General features: G+C 34.6%; 1 protein-coding gene across 2 annotated transcripts; it reads right to left on the minus strand.

Moving 5' to 3' along the window:
* On the minus strand, positions 1-16,679 carry LOC142634193 (uncharacterized). Of its 2 annotated transcripts, none has more exons than XM_075808481.1 (19): positions 16,362-16,679; positions 13,226-13,329; positions 11,511-11,597; positions 11,354-11,429; positions 11,170-11,244; positions 10,925-10,978; positions 10,630-10,689; positions 10,161-10,277; positions 8,184-8,278; positions 7,885-8,090; positions 7,611-7,708; positions 7,276-7,379; positions 7,012-7,180; positions 6,726-6,848; positions 6,078-6,160; positions 4,717-4,858; positions 3,642-3,671; positions 2,276-2,346; positions 1-1,534 (listed from the first exon to the last, which is right to left on the minus strand). In XM_075808481.1, exons 1-19 carry the CDS (start codon positions 16,398-16,400, stop codon positions 469-471), a joined length of 2,799 nt encoding a protein of 932 aa, XP_075664596.1. In that variant the 5' UTR covers positions 16,401-16,679; the 3' UTR covers positions 1-468. The 2 variants fall into 2 exon arrangements, with proteins under 2 accessions (XP_075664596.1, XP_075664595.1); XM_075808480.1 differs by having other exon boundaries at positions 7,015-7,180; positions 16,362-16,662.
* Between the last annotated feature and the right edge of the window lie 206 nt (positions 16,680-16,885).

Raw genomic sequence — 16,885 nt, forward strand, 5'->3', positions numbered from 1 at the left:
TGGACTGAACTCCAGAATTTTATTAGGAAGCCATTGTTTCGTACAGTTCGATAATCAAGGCATTCATGTGGAATTAATTTCTAATAATAAACACTTGATATTCTTGGAGGAAGGACAATCGTACAATATAGACAGATTCTTGTGGCAACACGTGACAATTCAGTCTCTGTATCACCCAACAAAGGTACTTCATTTATGAAACATTGAATTTTTTGGTAGAAAAGTTTGAAAATCAGAACCTGCCCTTTCTGTTTTTCCTAAATGTGGGAGAAAAACAGAGAGAGCAACTTTCATGGATGGGGGTAAAGAATCATCAGCCCTATTTAACAAACACCGCCCCCATTGATGATGTACAGAAGGCTCTTAAAAGTTACAGTCGCCTATCCAACCTCCAGAATCCATCTTCCGACCTGCTCAATGTTGCATCATATGAGTTAGCCCAATCAAACCGGTTCTTACAAATTTACATTAGTTGCCGGCTTCCTTAACATCCTTCTCTTCTTCTCCCTCAGGAGTGCCTTCCTTTTCTTCAGCCACCACCACATCATCAGAATCAGATGGGCCTAAACTTGATTTCTCATTATCATCCCTTTTGTCTTCTTCTGCCTTAGGAGTGCCTTCTATTCCTTCAGCCACAGCCACATCATCAGAATTGGTTGGGCCTAAACTTGATTTTTCATCCTTTTTTTCTTCTTCTGCTATAGAAGTGCCTTCCATTGCTTTGGCTGCAACCGCATCATCAGAATCAGTGGGGCCTAAACCTGATTTCTCATCAAAATCCTTTTTTTCTTCTTCTGCCTTAGAAGTGACTTCCATTCCTTCGGCTGCAACCACATCATCCGAATCAGTGGGGCCTAAACCTGATTTCTCATCAACATCCTTTTTTTCTTCTTCTGCCTTAGGAATGCCTTCCTTTCCTTCAGCCGCAACTACATCCGAATTGGTTGGGTCCAAACCTGATTTCTCATTAACATCCTTTTTGTCTTCTTCAGCCACCGCCACATCATCAGAATTGGTTGGGTCTAAACTTGAATTCTCATTAGCTGATTCCAACTGCTCAGAAGGATCAGGACTTGAGTTTGCATCTGCTGATTCAGGCAAATGTCCTACAGCGGTTTCATCATTCTTTACCAATCCATCAGTGGAAGATGAAGCTTCAGCTGCATCTGCCTCACTAAGTTCTAATCCAACTTGAATCTCACCATTGGGTAGAACATCAGACGGGTCACTGGAATCTGTAGTCTCCCTCCATTCAACCCATTCAGGTGGTTTATCAGTTTCAGCGTGTCCCGTTTCTCTTGAGTTATCAAGATGTGTAGTGTCTTCTGACTTTGTCCCTGCTTCTGGAGAAGATGTTGCAGTGTCAACCAAGTCGTCATCTTCACCAACAATAACATTATCATCACTGCCACCATTAATTACACACGTCTCCTCAGTGTTGGGTGATGGGGATGCGTGTGAGCCAGTTGAGCGTTCATTGGCAACTCTGTCATCCTCAAAAGCAAACCAGTTGGAATTTGTAAAGAGTGAGCCACTGCACACACCCCAAGAAATGCAACATATCATTTAAGTTTCTAGAAATAGAATATGAACAGAAGGTTTGAACTACAACAAGCCCCACCCAAAGAGAATTAACCCGCTAAATCTTCAAAGTGCATATAAGCCAAAATCACAAGTTAGCCATCACTAAGGTTCAAAATATTCCAGAAAATTCTAAAATAGCTCCCCTAGCCAATTGAGGTATAAGCTGAAATTCACACTGCACCCCTACCATCCTGATCAACAGTTCAACACATTAGTTTTTGAAAGGCCAACCATTCTTCTCTGTACGGACTTGGACTGTTAAGACCATTATCAAATTCAACAAAAGGCACATGCAAACATTAGGCACATGCTCTTTCTTAAGGTTCTACGTAGTAAGGCCACTTTTTAATAGTATATGAGATTTATTAATTAAAAATAATCATTCACTCAGCAACCGATTAAGATTGACCATTGATTTGTAATACTCACTTCGTTGTTATGGTCTATTTCACTGCACGCAAGTCAATTCTTTTTTCTTACGCTTAACTGCGCCTTGAGCTTCTAACAACACTAACCTACATGCATAAATTGTCACCTATCACCCACCGCCCCCATCTCTCAAGACGCATATACACACGAAATAAATAATAATAATAATAATCCAATAAAACAGAAAGCAAAGATGAAAGGCAACTTCCAGCTTTGCAACCGACAAAACAAACTGAGTTCTAATAAAGAATTGGAAGTGTACCTTTCCTGGTCATCTCCCAGTCGTAGAGAAGATAAGACAACTTCAGCAGATTCATCATCAAAGTAAACATCCTGCCAAGTATATCCAGGTAAGAAACTTCTATTATTCACAAAACTTCTGTTTCCCACAAAAACAGCCTGCTACCAAGAAATAGAACAGTAGCTACATATGAAATGCATGTGTAAATGAGATCATGATCAATCAAAACCATGCAAACCGTGAACCAAGTTTCTTGTATTTTCTTTCTCAAAAATAAAAATCAATATTAAAAATAACTTCAGGAATTTAAAAATAAATAATAATAAAAAATAGGGTAAAACATTTGACTGCTCTGATAACTCAGTTACAGAAACACCACTTAAAGGGATGAGATGCTAACATTAATACATATTGAACTGCAACCTAAGTAATCTAACTCAAGCTTTAGCATAATTCTTTAACCCATCTAAATTCTTGGACATGTGACTTGAGAAACATGACTCATGCATGATTCATCATAGCAAAAATGCAGATAATATGACCCAATTTAATTTAAGAAAATCTACGTCCATAACATTTTCACAACAAATCCTAGGAGACAGATTGTTAGTAGTTTTAATCTGAACCCACCACTAAAATTACTTTCTTGCCGTCCAATAACAGCAAGTAACAACTTGTGTACTTGGGCTGTTTTATTTTCTTAATAAAAGTTTTAACATTACTTACCAAAAAATAACAACAACCTGCCACCAAAGATTTGAGGCAGAAATGTTGTGAACATAGCATTTTCCATTTAATTTTTGCATGACACATTCAAGCCAACATTGTTGCGTTCATCCCAAAAGACCAATTCAGTTAAGATCAAATTGTACAATTTCAAGTTAAATAAAGAACATATAAATTGAGTATACTCCTATTCATTTAATCCCCCCCACCCCCAAAAAAAAAAACTGTATATAGCCCCCTAAGAGAAGGGTTAAGCAAATAACTCTTAATGAGTAATGTCCTAGTCAATCCCCAAAGAGGAAGTATGAACTACTTAAATGCAGTTAATCAGACAAAAATGAAAGACAGTGGCCTCTTCTGGAAGTACTTGGCAATTCATAGAAACTAAAAACATATTCTTCCTATACTAAATTTAAGTTTAAGCTAAAATGTGCCTCTTAATGTACAGTTCTGATGACTACATCAACCTTCCTGACTGAAAACGCGAGTAGCAAAAGATATTCATAGGCTGCCAAAAGATGATCCCTTGTACAGACCTAAGATCATTTCCAAATGAGGCACTAGGCTAATGATAGAACATAGCACTCAACATACAAAACCAACATGTTATATACTTATATTTTTCTAACTAAAACCAGTAAGTTTCTAAGGTATCTCATACCTCGTCATCTCGTTCAAGTGAACCATGAGCCTGAAAAGTATGAAAAAGAAGTCAAATAAGTAAATGAACAATTATCAACCAAATGAACTGTAACTGGACATAGCAATGTACACATGATAATAGTATGATAGTAGGACTGAATTAAAATACACTAAGGTTGCATTTGGAAACTTGAATTTGGATTTTAAATCTATAGATTTGAAATGCCTTGATTTTAGATGTTATTTCAAATCCAATGATTTTAAAAGTTTAAAATCCCTGGTAGATATGGTCCAATCCAAATCCTTGATATTTTGAAGCTGTCCAAACAAGAAATTTGGATTTTAATTGCTCAAATCCAAATCCACAAATCTTGCTATCCAAATCACACCATAAATTAAAGTGAGTTCTTGAAATTGCATTTAGTGTGGACACTGGCCTTCCAATGATTGTTTAAGAAATGAAAGTGAACAGAAAGTTTGATTAAGAATTGTAGAGAATAATACATGTTTTCAACCCTGATTGGTCTGTTTGAGGATTTATGGCTGACCCAATAGTTCTGGGACTAATGCTTTGTTGGGTTATATTCTTATTAAAAAAGAGTAACATACAAAATTATTAAAATCTTAAGTTGCTGTTCAATAAAAGCTCAGGGGAAGAAAACACAACACAGTGTGATATTAGGTAAACGGGTAAAGACTGACCAAGCCAAGGATGCTTAGCTGGTCTTTTGGGATGCTAGCCACATTTTTTATTTTTTATATTCGTTTATGCTTAGTGCTTGTTCATCTCTTTAATTTCACAAATCTCTACTGAATCTTTTCCTCAGGATCCTAGCCCAAAAGCTAATATATAGCCATAAGATTGGTCTTGAGGTATGCCCATCTTATTAGGGACTTATATTTCATACATCCCGTTTTGTTGCTAACTTGTTTTATTCCTATGGCAAAATCCTTTCTTTTAAATGATAATGAGATTATAAGAAATTATTTCTGTAACTCTCATACTGCCACTTAAAATATATGTTTCTTATCTAAAAAGATAACCAAGAAAAGCAAAACTAAATGAGCTATTATGTGAAATTTTTAAAAGTAACCTCATCAATATCATCATTACTGTAAATGCCATATCGAAAAGCCTGGCTTAAGTTATTTGCAAGAGCTGCAACATCATAGTCTCTATCTTGGTAATCGTCGTCATCGCTATCCCTATTCCGATCTTGCAGTGCTGTTGGGCGCCTATTAAAAATAATTAAATCATGATAAATATAAAAAGTAAATGTGGAAAGAGAAAATTTAAATAAATAAATAAATTAAAAATAAAAATAAATAAAAAAAACAGGCCCATTATTCTATATGATACGGTTATGACCAGCTCACTTCCAATTTCCTTCACCTCCTAAGTCTCAGAGATTACTGTAAAGCATGAAATATTTACAGTTCAGTAGGTTATTTAAGACTCTAACCCATGCCTGATATACCTCTCATATCAGCCATACCTGAGAGAGAAGCAATATTGCCTCACAAAAAGCTCTTAACTGTGAGCAAAGCAACAAGTATATCTAATAACTAGAAAACCAACTGAAAAAGTGGCAACACACCAAAAAACAAAACAAAATTTTGGCTTTTGCAAGCATCAGTGGCTGCTCTGACATACCATTGACGTGATCATTAGCATATTTTGCATTATATATGGTAGGATACATGAAAACAATAAAAATAATAGATTCACAAGTACAAATGACATTTATTACAAACTACAGACATAATCAATCAATTACTTATTTTATGGTCATTAATGCAGTAATATTTCACAAAGACTAATTTCAATTCATGAAAATATATTACCATACTCAAAATTTAGGAAATTATTTTATTTTCAAGTTACAATGCATAAAGTAAATAATTCACACTTCACATTTAAAAGACTCACGAGAAAGTGACAACACATCCTTACGGATAACATGATTTGAGAGCTTTAATGATTCTATACCATTGTTTGATACGATACATGATACACTCGATTATAACAATTATGCTCCATACATATGTAGCTAAATGATACTAGAATACACAGACACACAAGCACACAATAGGTACTTTTTCTTTTTTAGATTCGTAAGTTACAATAGCATCTATTGGGTCTTTGTACCCAAGACCCTCCACCCTGCTCTTATTTGAAAATTTATTGCCATTTAAGCAAGAGCTCATTGGCGCATGCATAGTGTGGTTTTCAACAAGCTGTTCCGCTAGTTGCAATATGACTTAGTTCAAGTTATTCCATGCATGGTCCAATGCAGAGTGATTCATCAGAATATCAACCATGCCTGTCTGGGCCATGCATGGAATAATTATAACATATGAAAGTACTTTAATTTCATTTACTTAAGCTGGAATCAGAATATTGGGAGCTGCAGAAGTGAGAAGAGTTGGAACATTTGAAATGAAGAAAACATACCCACATGCCCATTGAAAGACATTTTCCACTGCATTCCGCTTGGATAGAACATTTGTATGCCAATCAGTCCACTCACTATTTTCCTGTCAAAAGTAAATTCACTTTAAAGCATGATTTTTGTGGATAAAAATGATAAAGCGTAACACTGCTATTTAGCCTTTTCAGCATCACTTTATTACTTCTACTGTTCTACAGCTCATCTCATTTGATCACCACCCACAAGCAAAGAGGATGTACAATACAACCAATGGAAGAAAAGAAATTTACAGTAAAAAAATTTTGATATAAAATCAATTAAAGCTTATATCTCAACTATAGATCTTATTCAAATATAATTAGAACAACCAAAATTGTGGAATGGAAAATTTTATTAAGGCCAAAGAGACATATTACTGAACTTGATAATAATATGAAGTTGTAAGGCAGATGTAACCTTTTTTTTTCTTTTGATCTGTAAGGCAGATGTGACTTATATAAGAGAAAAGACACAATTAGATTGCATAATTGTACTAACAGACTCCAGTCCATTTTTAACTTAAAAAGCATGTCAGATAGACAACAAAAGCATTTACACTGAATCATAGCCCCACAAATATTGTTAGGATAAATATGTCAACAACAACAACTACTGGAGACTTAACACTACACCTGCAAATATGCCTGAATCTTAGAGCTGTTATTCCCCAGTTGAATAAGTTTGTTAGATATACGTGTCAAGTGGCCAATATTCCCAATTCTGGGTGGCAATCTACCCTCAGAAGGGACAGTTGGCTGCAGAAAAGAATTAAACAAAGATAGTGTCATATACTTTTTACACATCTGTAACAAGATCCCGAGAATATTTAGATTTAAAAGAAGTAAAACAAAAAAAATCAAAAATCCTAAGGCCTGTACTGCCATGAAGACATTAATCAATTATAGATGACTGCACCACTACCTTGTTCAAATCAGCTGCCAATTTGTAATTATTTTCAGCTTCAAGAATTCTCCCAACAAGATTACATTCATGAAGAAGATGTTCAATAAGAGGAACATTCTTACTCTCCAAACACGACACTAGAATGTTCTCTATATGATGATGCAGAAAGTTATTGTACGGGTACCTTCACAAGAAAAGAAATGAATAAGAGTTGAGTCCTGCCACCCTTCATAAATAAAAATTTTAGATTTTAAAAAAAAAAAAAGAAAATTAACTTACTCAAAGAACAAGTCTAAAATTCTTTGTACAGCACCAAGGCGAATTAATTCCTTCTCAGCAGCTTCACTACCAACTGTCACTAAGACTGAGATGAACTCTACAATCTGAAAAAAATTCTATGCTCAGTGATTACCAGCTAAAATGCAAATATCACTAATCAGAATCTGTTAATATAATCAATACCATATGTGTACAGGTAATCTGTTAATAACAAAATTCAAACAAATTAAGACAATCAAACATAAAAAAAGGTCCATGATTATATAGGAAAGAAAACATATGAAATAGTCAGTACTCCTGACACACCATGAACAATACCTTTACATGAACAATACCTTTAAACGATGTTTTCCAAGAGGTGGTTGTAACTTTCCATAAGTAGTTAACAACTCATTCTCCGCAGATGAGACCTCCAAAAGCTTGAGTAAATCACCTGCAGGATAAATCTGATCAATACTTGATTTGCTGATGGGAATTTTAACAAAATAAAATGCTCATCAGATTTCCAGGAGATTAATTCCCAAAGAGAAGGAATAGAGGAAGTAGGGGAAGTTAGTGTTAAATAATTAAAAAAGAAAAAAGACACGAAGATATAAGAGGTACCCTTACCTAAGCTTTCCAGCATGCCTTCAACTGTCTCAGGATTAGCAGTTACAGGAGGTCCCTGAGTTATCTGGCGGTTGTATGTATGATGATATACTCCCAAGGTTAGCCTCTTAGGGTCTAACAAAGATATGCATACAGACAATGAGTTAACCAGAACGGACTTTGGTCGTGCATCTTCCAAAGCATGACGAAATAATCTTCCTATAAAACTGCAACCAGAAAGACAAATTTAAATAAATAATGGAAAAGAGAGTAGAATTATACATATTTCCATGCAACATGAGAACAAAAGCAAACCCTACCTTGGGCTGGAGATTTTAGAAGCCAGCCCAGGTGGAGCAAATCGTGTAATAGCACAAAGTGTTTCTGCTGCATTAGCATGAACTTCAGGAGAGTCCTGTAAAAACCATGTCCCACAAACATTTCTTTAACATCAGTACAAAGTTCTTACAAAAATATATCATACTCATCAAACAGATTATCCTATAAATGAGACAAGCAATACGGGAAAAAAGGCGCAGTATATGCTGGCATGATACCAAATAACTATCTGACAAGAAGATTATCCTGCCTCAGTTCTTATATTTGTGGGCAAAGATTCCGGTAACAAACCTTAAGAAACCAGATTTTGGTTCCTAAAAGGAAGTTTCATCAGCACTATAGTGCAATGAAAGATCTGCGGGTAGTAGCAAACAAAATTTACAAAAAGAGGCATACCAAATTCAAGTGTACAAAGGTGTAACATCAAATTTCCATCAATTCGATCAAAACTCTTTTATTCTAGATAGACACACCCATGACATGTTCATATCCTATATTGAATTTTCAGTACAGCATCTACATTCAATCAAAGGATATTTAAAATCCAGGTGATGTTGCAGTCATAGCATCATTGAATAGAAAATCTTATCTTTGCAAATCAAACCTAAAAAATAGTATATAAAAGTTATAGACGTTTCAAGTACTCAGAAATATCTAAACAATATATCTAAATATGATGATATTTCAATTACATCATTTATTATTATTTATTTTATAACTCCTTCGCAATAGCATGATGCAGCCACAAATGATCTCGAGTCTCCCCAGCCCCTTTGCACATACAACACCAACTCACCAAAATTGCACTTACGTACATGTGGCTAACCTTACTAGTTTGTTGAGGATCCATAGCCAACCCCAAAATTTGGGCTTAGTTAGAATTTTGGCCTCTCTCTCTCTCTCTCTCTTCACATTCAAAGCACTAATTATAGTTTCCAAGACCTTTATTGCAATCATGTTAGATAAAGTCTAGAACTCTATTCATTAATCATTTAAATCCTTTAATTCCCCAGACTGTAGCTGCCAAATGATCTATTAAATCATACTCAAAAACCCTTCTAATGAGCTACATTTTTCAAATTTCAGCATTTTGATTTCTTAAAGAAACAACCCCTCTTGCTTTTGTTCCATATATTTTCTAACCTGTAATCAATCTACAAACCATGTGCACATTCTTCTAATTCCAAGCACTTAAACTAAACACTCTCAGATTGCTGAGCCTGATAACATAGGCTTGTCAGAAAGTGGGCATCAAAGTGGTTGGATCTATGTTAGATTTGCCAACGTGGGATCACTGGGATGTGGCTGGTTTATTGGTCTGTCTTCCTCACCCATGGGCTAACGAGTGAACCCCATCCATCATGGGTAGGTAGCCATCACAAACCATAGCCCACCATAAAAACACTCATAAGTTGATAGGAAGGTTATCTAACCCATCCAATATCACTAAGTTTCCTACTTAAAAGACTATCAAATAATAAATAAACCTCGTTGCACCAAATCTCTTAAATAAGAAAAGAATGCTAAAGGGTATGGCATATGGGGATGATATGCGAGGAAAGGCTAAGACAGAGATGGATATGAGTGCTGGCAATGAGTGCTGGAAAATGGTTATAATCCAGAGGAACTTTGAGCTGTGATTGCAGGGAGGTCTTTAAATTCAGGAAGGATAAAGGCTACATTGTTTTTCAAAATGTCTAAGCTAGATATCAGAGTGCAAAGAAATAAAATGAGAACAGGAAATGGAACACATAGTAACATGTATAAAGTAGTGCCAAGAGCCTTGTAGCTCCACTGGTTGGCACCTCCTGATGTTTCCAATGGAGACATCCAGGATTCAAATCTCCCCTCTCCAATTGTAACTATTGAATTACGAAAATAAAAAATAAAAAGAGATCAACCAAGCACTGAGAGAGGACCATTCGCATCTGTAGGTTCTCGGTATGCATATTACTTACTGAAGAACTAAACTTGTCCACTATCATCTCTAGCACATCTGTGTCTTCAATCCACTGCATTGCTTCCATATAGTTTGTATACATATGTTCATCAGCACCAATCAGACGTATTAAAACCTGTTGAACAGGAAATAGGTCTCAGAAACTACACTGCCAAATTGAGAATAGTCAATCAAAAGTACACTAAAACTTTGACAGCTTCTTTTAATAGCTGATGGGGTCAAAAGTTCAAAATGCCAATCATTGTTTTAACTTTAAAAGATAAGAGGAGGTGAATTCAGTAATTCAGTTGCAAACTAAAAAATAAACTATGATAATGATGATGATTATGAAACATGTACAAATGACACTACAGGAATACACATGTACACAGACTGCAGATAACATATATTTGCAACTGAAGATGAATAAACACTTATGCAAGGAGTTCAATATCAAAAGCAATAAATGGATGGTATCAACAACTAACCTCCATGATAGATGTAATTCCAATCAGCTCAACTAGCTTCTTGACAATACCCTGATTAGCCTGGATGAATGCACAAAAAGAACAATTCAACCCTTATCTTTTTCTTTTTTTTTGGATAGGTAAATAAACTTGTTAAAATAAAGGTGAATTCCCAATACATAGGATGTGTACTTAAATAACACAAAAGAGTACAAAAGAAGAATATGAAAGCATAGAAAAAGGAAAGCTAGCTAATACAAAAGATCCATGAAATCTACGGATAATTACATTAAATAAGAAGAAACATTACACTTACTTGAATATAACGCATAAAAGGAACTGTCTTACGCAACAACAGGCATATGACAACCTAGCATTAAGAAATTAGGGCACAAATTACCCCAGGTAATATGTTATTGATAATTCCTTTGAAACAAAAAAGAAACTGAAGATATAAAGGGGCTCAAATAGAATGCATGGTAGTAAAAGTTACATCTACAAAAGGACCATCCTACTGAAGTAGAAGATAAAATAGATTCTAAAAGTTCAACAAAGAACAACCTTGCTAAAATACCCAGCCAATAGTGTGCTATGGGGCTGTTCTGGCTCCAAAAAGGAAAACAGCAAGTTCATCAACTGCCAACAACCAATGATCAAAAGAAATCAGTAACAGAAATAAGTTTTCAAAGTGTAATAGAAGTATAGTTTCAAACAAAAAGGGGCTTATATGATTAATGTTTCTCACCTCCTCATCCTCCACCAGTGTTTTGAGTATAATATCAACTTCACAAGTAAAAATCTCACAGGCAATAAAAGGAAACCTGTGAAAACAATAACTTGAAAAATCAGTCACAGGATTCATCAGTGTAAAGAAGGGCATCTGGGAAACAAAAGCACCCTACTTGAAAGTTCGCCTCTTTTCAGCATCCTCAGGAGCTTCTTCCACAATAAATCGTATGAGCTGTTCAACTTGAGCTCTTTCTCGCAAACTGCAGAAAACACAGTACAAGAATATCAAATAAAGCCAAAAAAGGATGAAACAAAATTCAGTTGATAAAGTAATTTAACATCTAACCATCATGAACACTATTCTACTAAAAAATAGAGTAAAATTTTTCTTTATTTATTTTTTATTGGTATGTTTCAAATGTACTAGCTTGATCTTGAACCCACAACCTCACCATCCATCTTTCTCTTATAGCGGAAATATGTGCCACTAGAGCAAGTGCTCATTGAACTGTGAAAATTAACTGACACTGTCTTAAGCTGTTGTTGGATGGCTGTGCCATTTCATAAGCTTTGTAGTCATTAACATGCCATAATTGTCAGTTTTGAAGGCATTTGGAATAAATAAGCTATTGTTATAAAAAAATTAAAAAAAAATTAAAAAAAAATAAAAAAACTAATCATGTAATGGCACAGCCATCCAACAACCTTAACTGGCATTTTTTTTGTTGGTAACTCAATAGTTACAATGGGGGAGAGGAGATTTTAACCATAGACGGCTCCGTGAAAACACCAGGAAATGTCAAGTGAGTTACAAGGCTCTTTGCCTTAATTGAAAATTCTGACCATGGCAACATTGTTACAAAAGGTATAATCATGTCCCTCACACAAAGGAAATTATTATCACAATCGATTTAACAAATAATTGGATCCTTAATTGGTTTAAAATCAGAATATTTTATTCAAACACATACTTAGAAAACCATAATCTACATCCACTTGACAAGATATGAATTCAAACCATGAGGGCCTACAATTTCAACTACTTATACCATATGAATTCAAACCATCCCCTTCTTCAATATCACGTAGCACATTCTTTATGGGTATCTATGCTTCTGGCTTTCGGTATTTAGTGGGTTTAGCCCAGCTCTATGGCAGAAGCATTATTTTGTTCGAGTCATTGGCTTGAGAAACATGATTCAAATGTTTGGAAATTGATTCCAAGTTGTTTGATGTGGACTATTTGGACAGAACAGAATCATCGTTCCTTCAAAGATTCTGAGAAGTCTTTGGTTGAGTTAAAAGACTTGTGTCAGCGTAGCCTTTTTAATTGGTCTCGGTTCTGGGATTTACAAATTGTTCTTCTCTTTTACAGTTTTTCTCTTCTCTTAGTTTAGTTTCCTGATTGTTTTTCTTTTTGTTTTCTGTTTTGAGCTTTGCTGTTGTTCATCCTCATGAACACATTGTATGTTTCTTTTTTATGATTTCAACAATAATAGTACTCATATTACCTATCAAAAAAATATTGATTGATCACTTAATGAACAAACTGCTCCCAAAATGCATAAATAAATGGCAATACTTGTATGAATGTATTTTATATTGTCACTTATAAATAAATAAATAAAGAATGTATCGAATATTGTCGCTTTTTATTAATATAGGTGGCAAAAGGGGAGTTTATAGTTGAAATATGTCATGTTACACTATAAAATTTTAACCCTTCATTGTCTATATTCAAATTATCAAAGCATAATGTCACGCCATACAAAATCCTGTTAAAAGCCTTTCTCCAAAAAACATAGTACGAACATCAATCACTCATTGACAGACGGTACATCTTGACACTAAAAGATATGGGAAAATGTGAAAATGAAGAGAGCATTACAAATTGATAAGGCGGCCATTAAGAGCTTTGCATTCTTGAATAATTTCATCCTCATCAAGAAGTTCCTCCAATGTATAATTTTCCTTATCCAATATAGTCTCCACCTGCCATGAGCATATATCAAAAACAAAGACAAAGGAAGAATAAAAATCACATATCAAAAAAACCATTCACAAAGAATATATGTTACCTTCCAAATTACCAACAATCAAGTAAGGTAAGAAAGGACAGTTGAAATTCCTCAACAGAAAACTAGCAACAAGCAAAAGGTGATTTCAGCAAATCAGTCCAGCCCTCTTACAAGAGGCATGGCAAATGATAACCCTACTAGTCCACTCCTAGGTTTGGACAAAAGTTGAGATCACATCATCACAAAATTGCCAACCCTACTAGCGTGCTCTCAGGTTTACACATAAAATGAAACTCTATTCTCCTAAGCTTTATTATAAGCAGTTAATTTCTGCTTATAATGCATTAAATAAGCACAAAAAAGGTGCAACCCTAGTACACAGGAAGTATACAATAGAAACGCCAAAAAAAAAAAACTATCCCCTAAAATTTTATGAGTCTATGACTTCCAATATATATTATAAAAAAAATAAAACAAACAAACTAGTCTTTATCCATGCATATGGTGACTGCAGGAAATGAAGCCTCAACTCCATAAATTTAGGTTAATAAAGACCAATATTGCACTACCAAGTACCAATAACTCAATTACATAGCTTTCAAATTAAAGAGGCTATTCCAACATATGCTCTTCAGATTCTCATCGTTTAAAAAATACAATGTTACATCAGTATGAAGGAGAATGCTTATATAAAAACAGCATTATGGGTCAATTGGAATCCAGATTCTAGCATGTGAAAGGATTATATCCACTTTAGCTATATGACACCACTCTAGATACATCATCCACCCTGCTTCAAGGTAAAATCCTACTCAGTTTCCCCTTCAATAAGGATGCTCATTCTAACACATTGAAGATAATCCCTATTAGGTCTCCTCCTCTCTAATAAATTTTTAACACCTCCACTCGTGTTAGAGCATAAGGCTAAAAAAAATTGCAATCCAAACATTCTCATCATACTTAACCAAAGATCCGTATATTCCAATGTTTTGATATCATCAACTAAGACTATATTGGTGTAAATGTTTTGATAAGTAAGACTATGTCAGTGTAAAATACATGCATCAAAAAGCATCATCCTAAACATCCTGTGTATTGATATTGCACTTTTATTTTAATGAATTTATTTAGCTATCAATATTTACATTGATAGATAAAAATAATTCAATTAACAAGAGACTACTTCATGAGCAACATGAATAAACCTAAAGAATTACAAAGAAAATTATGTACAAAAGGGCAGCGATTGCAAAAACATCGCAATAGAGTCGAAATGCATAAGCAAGTACATGAAAAGGCATTTTTAAATAAATAAGTAACAAATACAAGAAACATTTTGATAAGTAACATTTTGGTTGGATACTTGTGTGATGATGGACTTCTATAAAATCTATGTTTTTTTTTTTTTATTGGTTCTATTTTTTTTTTTTTTTGGTAAGTTTAAATTTTTATTGGTTCTATTCATTATTATGGTTATAAGCACAATCCGTAATTCTCATTATTTGCTTAAGCATTCCCCACCAAGCAGCGTACTTACTTCAGAGTAACAATCATCACCAAATCTAATAAGTATCCAGCACGCATGTGCAGGTAACAATTAAAATATATATTCAAATATGTACCTGTAAATAACAAGGTGTAATTTTATCAAAATAAGAATGCTGCTCATATTACAGATGAAATTATGCATGGATATGTTTAGTGATCAATTCTTGAGAGTCTTTAAAGGGGAAAAAAAAAAGTTTTAAGTATCAAATACAGAAATGCATATACAGTGAAAGTACACATTTCAAAAGCTACCAGTAAGTAGAAATGATAACTTTATCAGGATATGGTAGGATAAAGCTTGACTATGACTGGAATACTGTGTGGATATGTCAGCAATAAGTTTTGAATCTTCTAGAGAGAGAGAGAGAGAGAGAGGTCTGTCCTGTACATATATGCAGGGAACAATGGAAATACATATTTGGATCCATAGCTGTAAATAATTTTTAAAAAAAAATTCATAGGATGGTAGGTAGGATACAGATTGAATACGATTGGGATATGGCATTTTTTTTTTTTTTTATGACTAGTTCTGCCCTAAGGGATGGGGAAATGGGAGAATCAGATTGGGGGATACAGCATGGATATGTTTGAGAGTAATTTTGGATTCTCATTAACCAAAAAACAAAAGAGGGCTTAAACATAAGCTATGAGATCCAATGCTTAAGTGAGAAACATTCATATTCTCAATATCTACGTATGTCAAGTATGGGTTATGTGGACTTTGTTATATATAGCTTCAAAATAAATTTTACTATTTTCACATTTTATACATACTGCCTTGACCATTTTTTTTTGATAAGTAACGACAAAATTTTATTAAAAAATGAAGAAATAGCCAACCCGAGTACATTGGGAATGTACTATGGGGGCATAAGTCTACTGCCTTGACCATTTCCTCAGCTTCATATAATTCCCCATTATCAAAGCCCATCTATGCTTTTTGTACCAACCAAGTTTAGCCAACACTATCCTCAAATTTGAATGGGCAACGATTGCAGTGACACCCATCAAAGCAAGAACATGAACAAAACACCTAAAGTTAGTCTTCCCTCACAGTACCATATTGTAATGTCACTCTCACAAAGAATTCGGTGAGCATAAAAGTTCGTTCCAACTGCCATTTTACCTTAGTCCTGATAAAATCCAAACTTTAATGAAAGAACCATTCAATCTAAATCTCAAACCCCCCCCCCCCCAAAAAAAACAAAAAGCAAATGATATTCATTGAGTTATATTCCCTAAGAAGATAAATAACGCTTTTAACAAATAAAGACTCAAAATCTACAAAGACTCCTAAATAGCTGTAAAGTGCGCATTGTTAAACAAGATTCACAAATTCAATTTCCTACATTTTCCCAGCAACCAAACATGAAAAAAAAAAAAAACCAGGCACAATCCACACAAATCACAATTATCTCATTGCTCACAAAAAAATGCAAAACGAAACCGAGGACTCACAGGAGAGGCCGTGGACAAGCCCGCCATACGCCAAAACATTTTGGAATTGTAGAGCGAAATCTCCCTCCAAGGGAACGAACCAGTCTCAGATCTACGTAGCCTCGGAAACCCTAGGGCGAAGCCCAACGAATCGCCGCGCGAATGATCGAAACACGAAAACCCTAGAATCCGATTCGAATGGAATTGGATCGAATCCACAAAGCGAATACAAGAGAGAAAGAGAGCGAGCGATAGAGAGAGAAAACCAAACACCTGCAATCGCGGGAGTGAGTGTTTGGAAATGGAAATGAATAGAGATGTGGTGAATACGGCTGAATAATAATTTCCCCTAATATATAATACAGGGGTCTTCTTTGGTTAATTTTAGTGTTTTTCTTTTTTTTCTTTTTCTTTTTTTTACATAGGAAATGATTTCTTTTTTGTAATAAATGGTTTTTTTATTTTTTTTTAGTTATGAAATGACGTTGGGGTATTAGCTATTCGGGTATGGAGAAGAGGTTATGATCCGCCAAGTAGGATATTGT

This window comes from Castanea sativa, chromosome 5 (assembly GCF_040712315.1).
Source record: "Castanea sativa cultivar Marrone di Chiusa Pesio chromosome 5, ASM4071231v1".
Lineage (NCBI taxonomy): Eukaryota > Viridiplantae > Streptophyta > Magnoliopsida > Fagales > Fagaceae > Castanea > Castanea sativa.

Coding starts and splice junctions, on each gene's coding strand:
- LOC142634193 (XM_075808481.1), bottom strand. CDS start 16,400: ATGTTTTGGCGTATGGCGGGCTTGTCCACGGCCTCTCCT. Junction 6,849..7,011: donor CAGCTGATTTGAACAAGGTA/GTGGTGCAGTCA, acceptor TCTTTTCTGCAG/CCAACTGTCCCTTCTGAGGG. Junction 3,672..4,716: donor GTAATGATGATATTGATGAG/GTTACTTTTAAA, acceptor CATACTTTTCAG/GCTCATGGTTCACTTGAACG.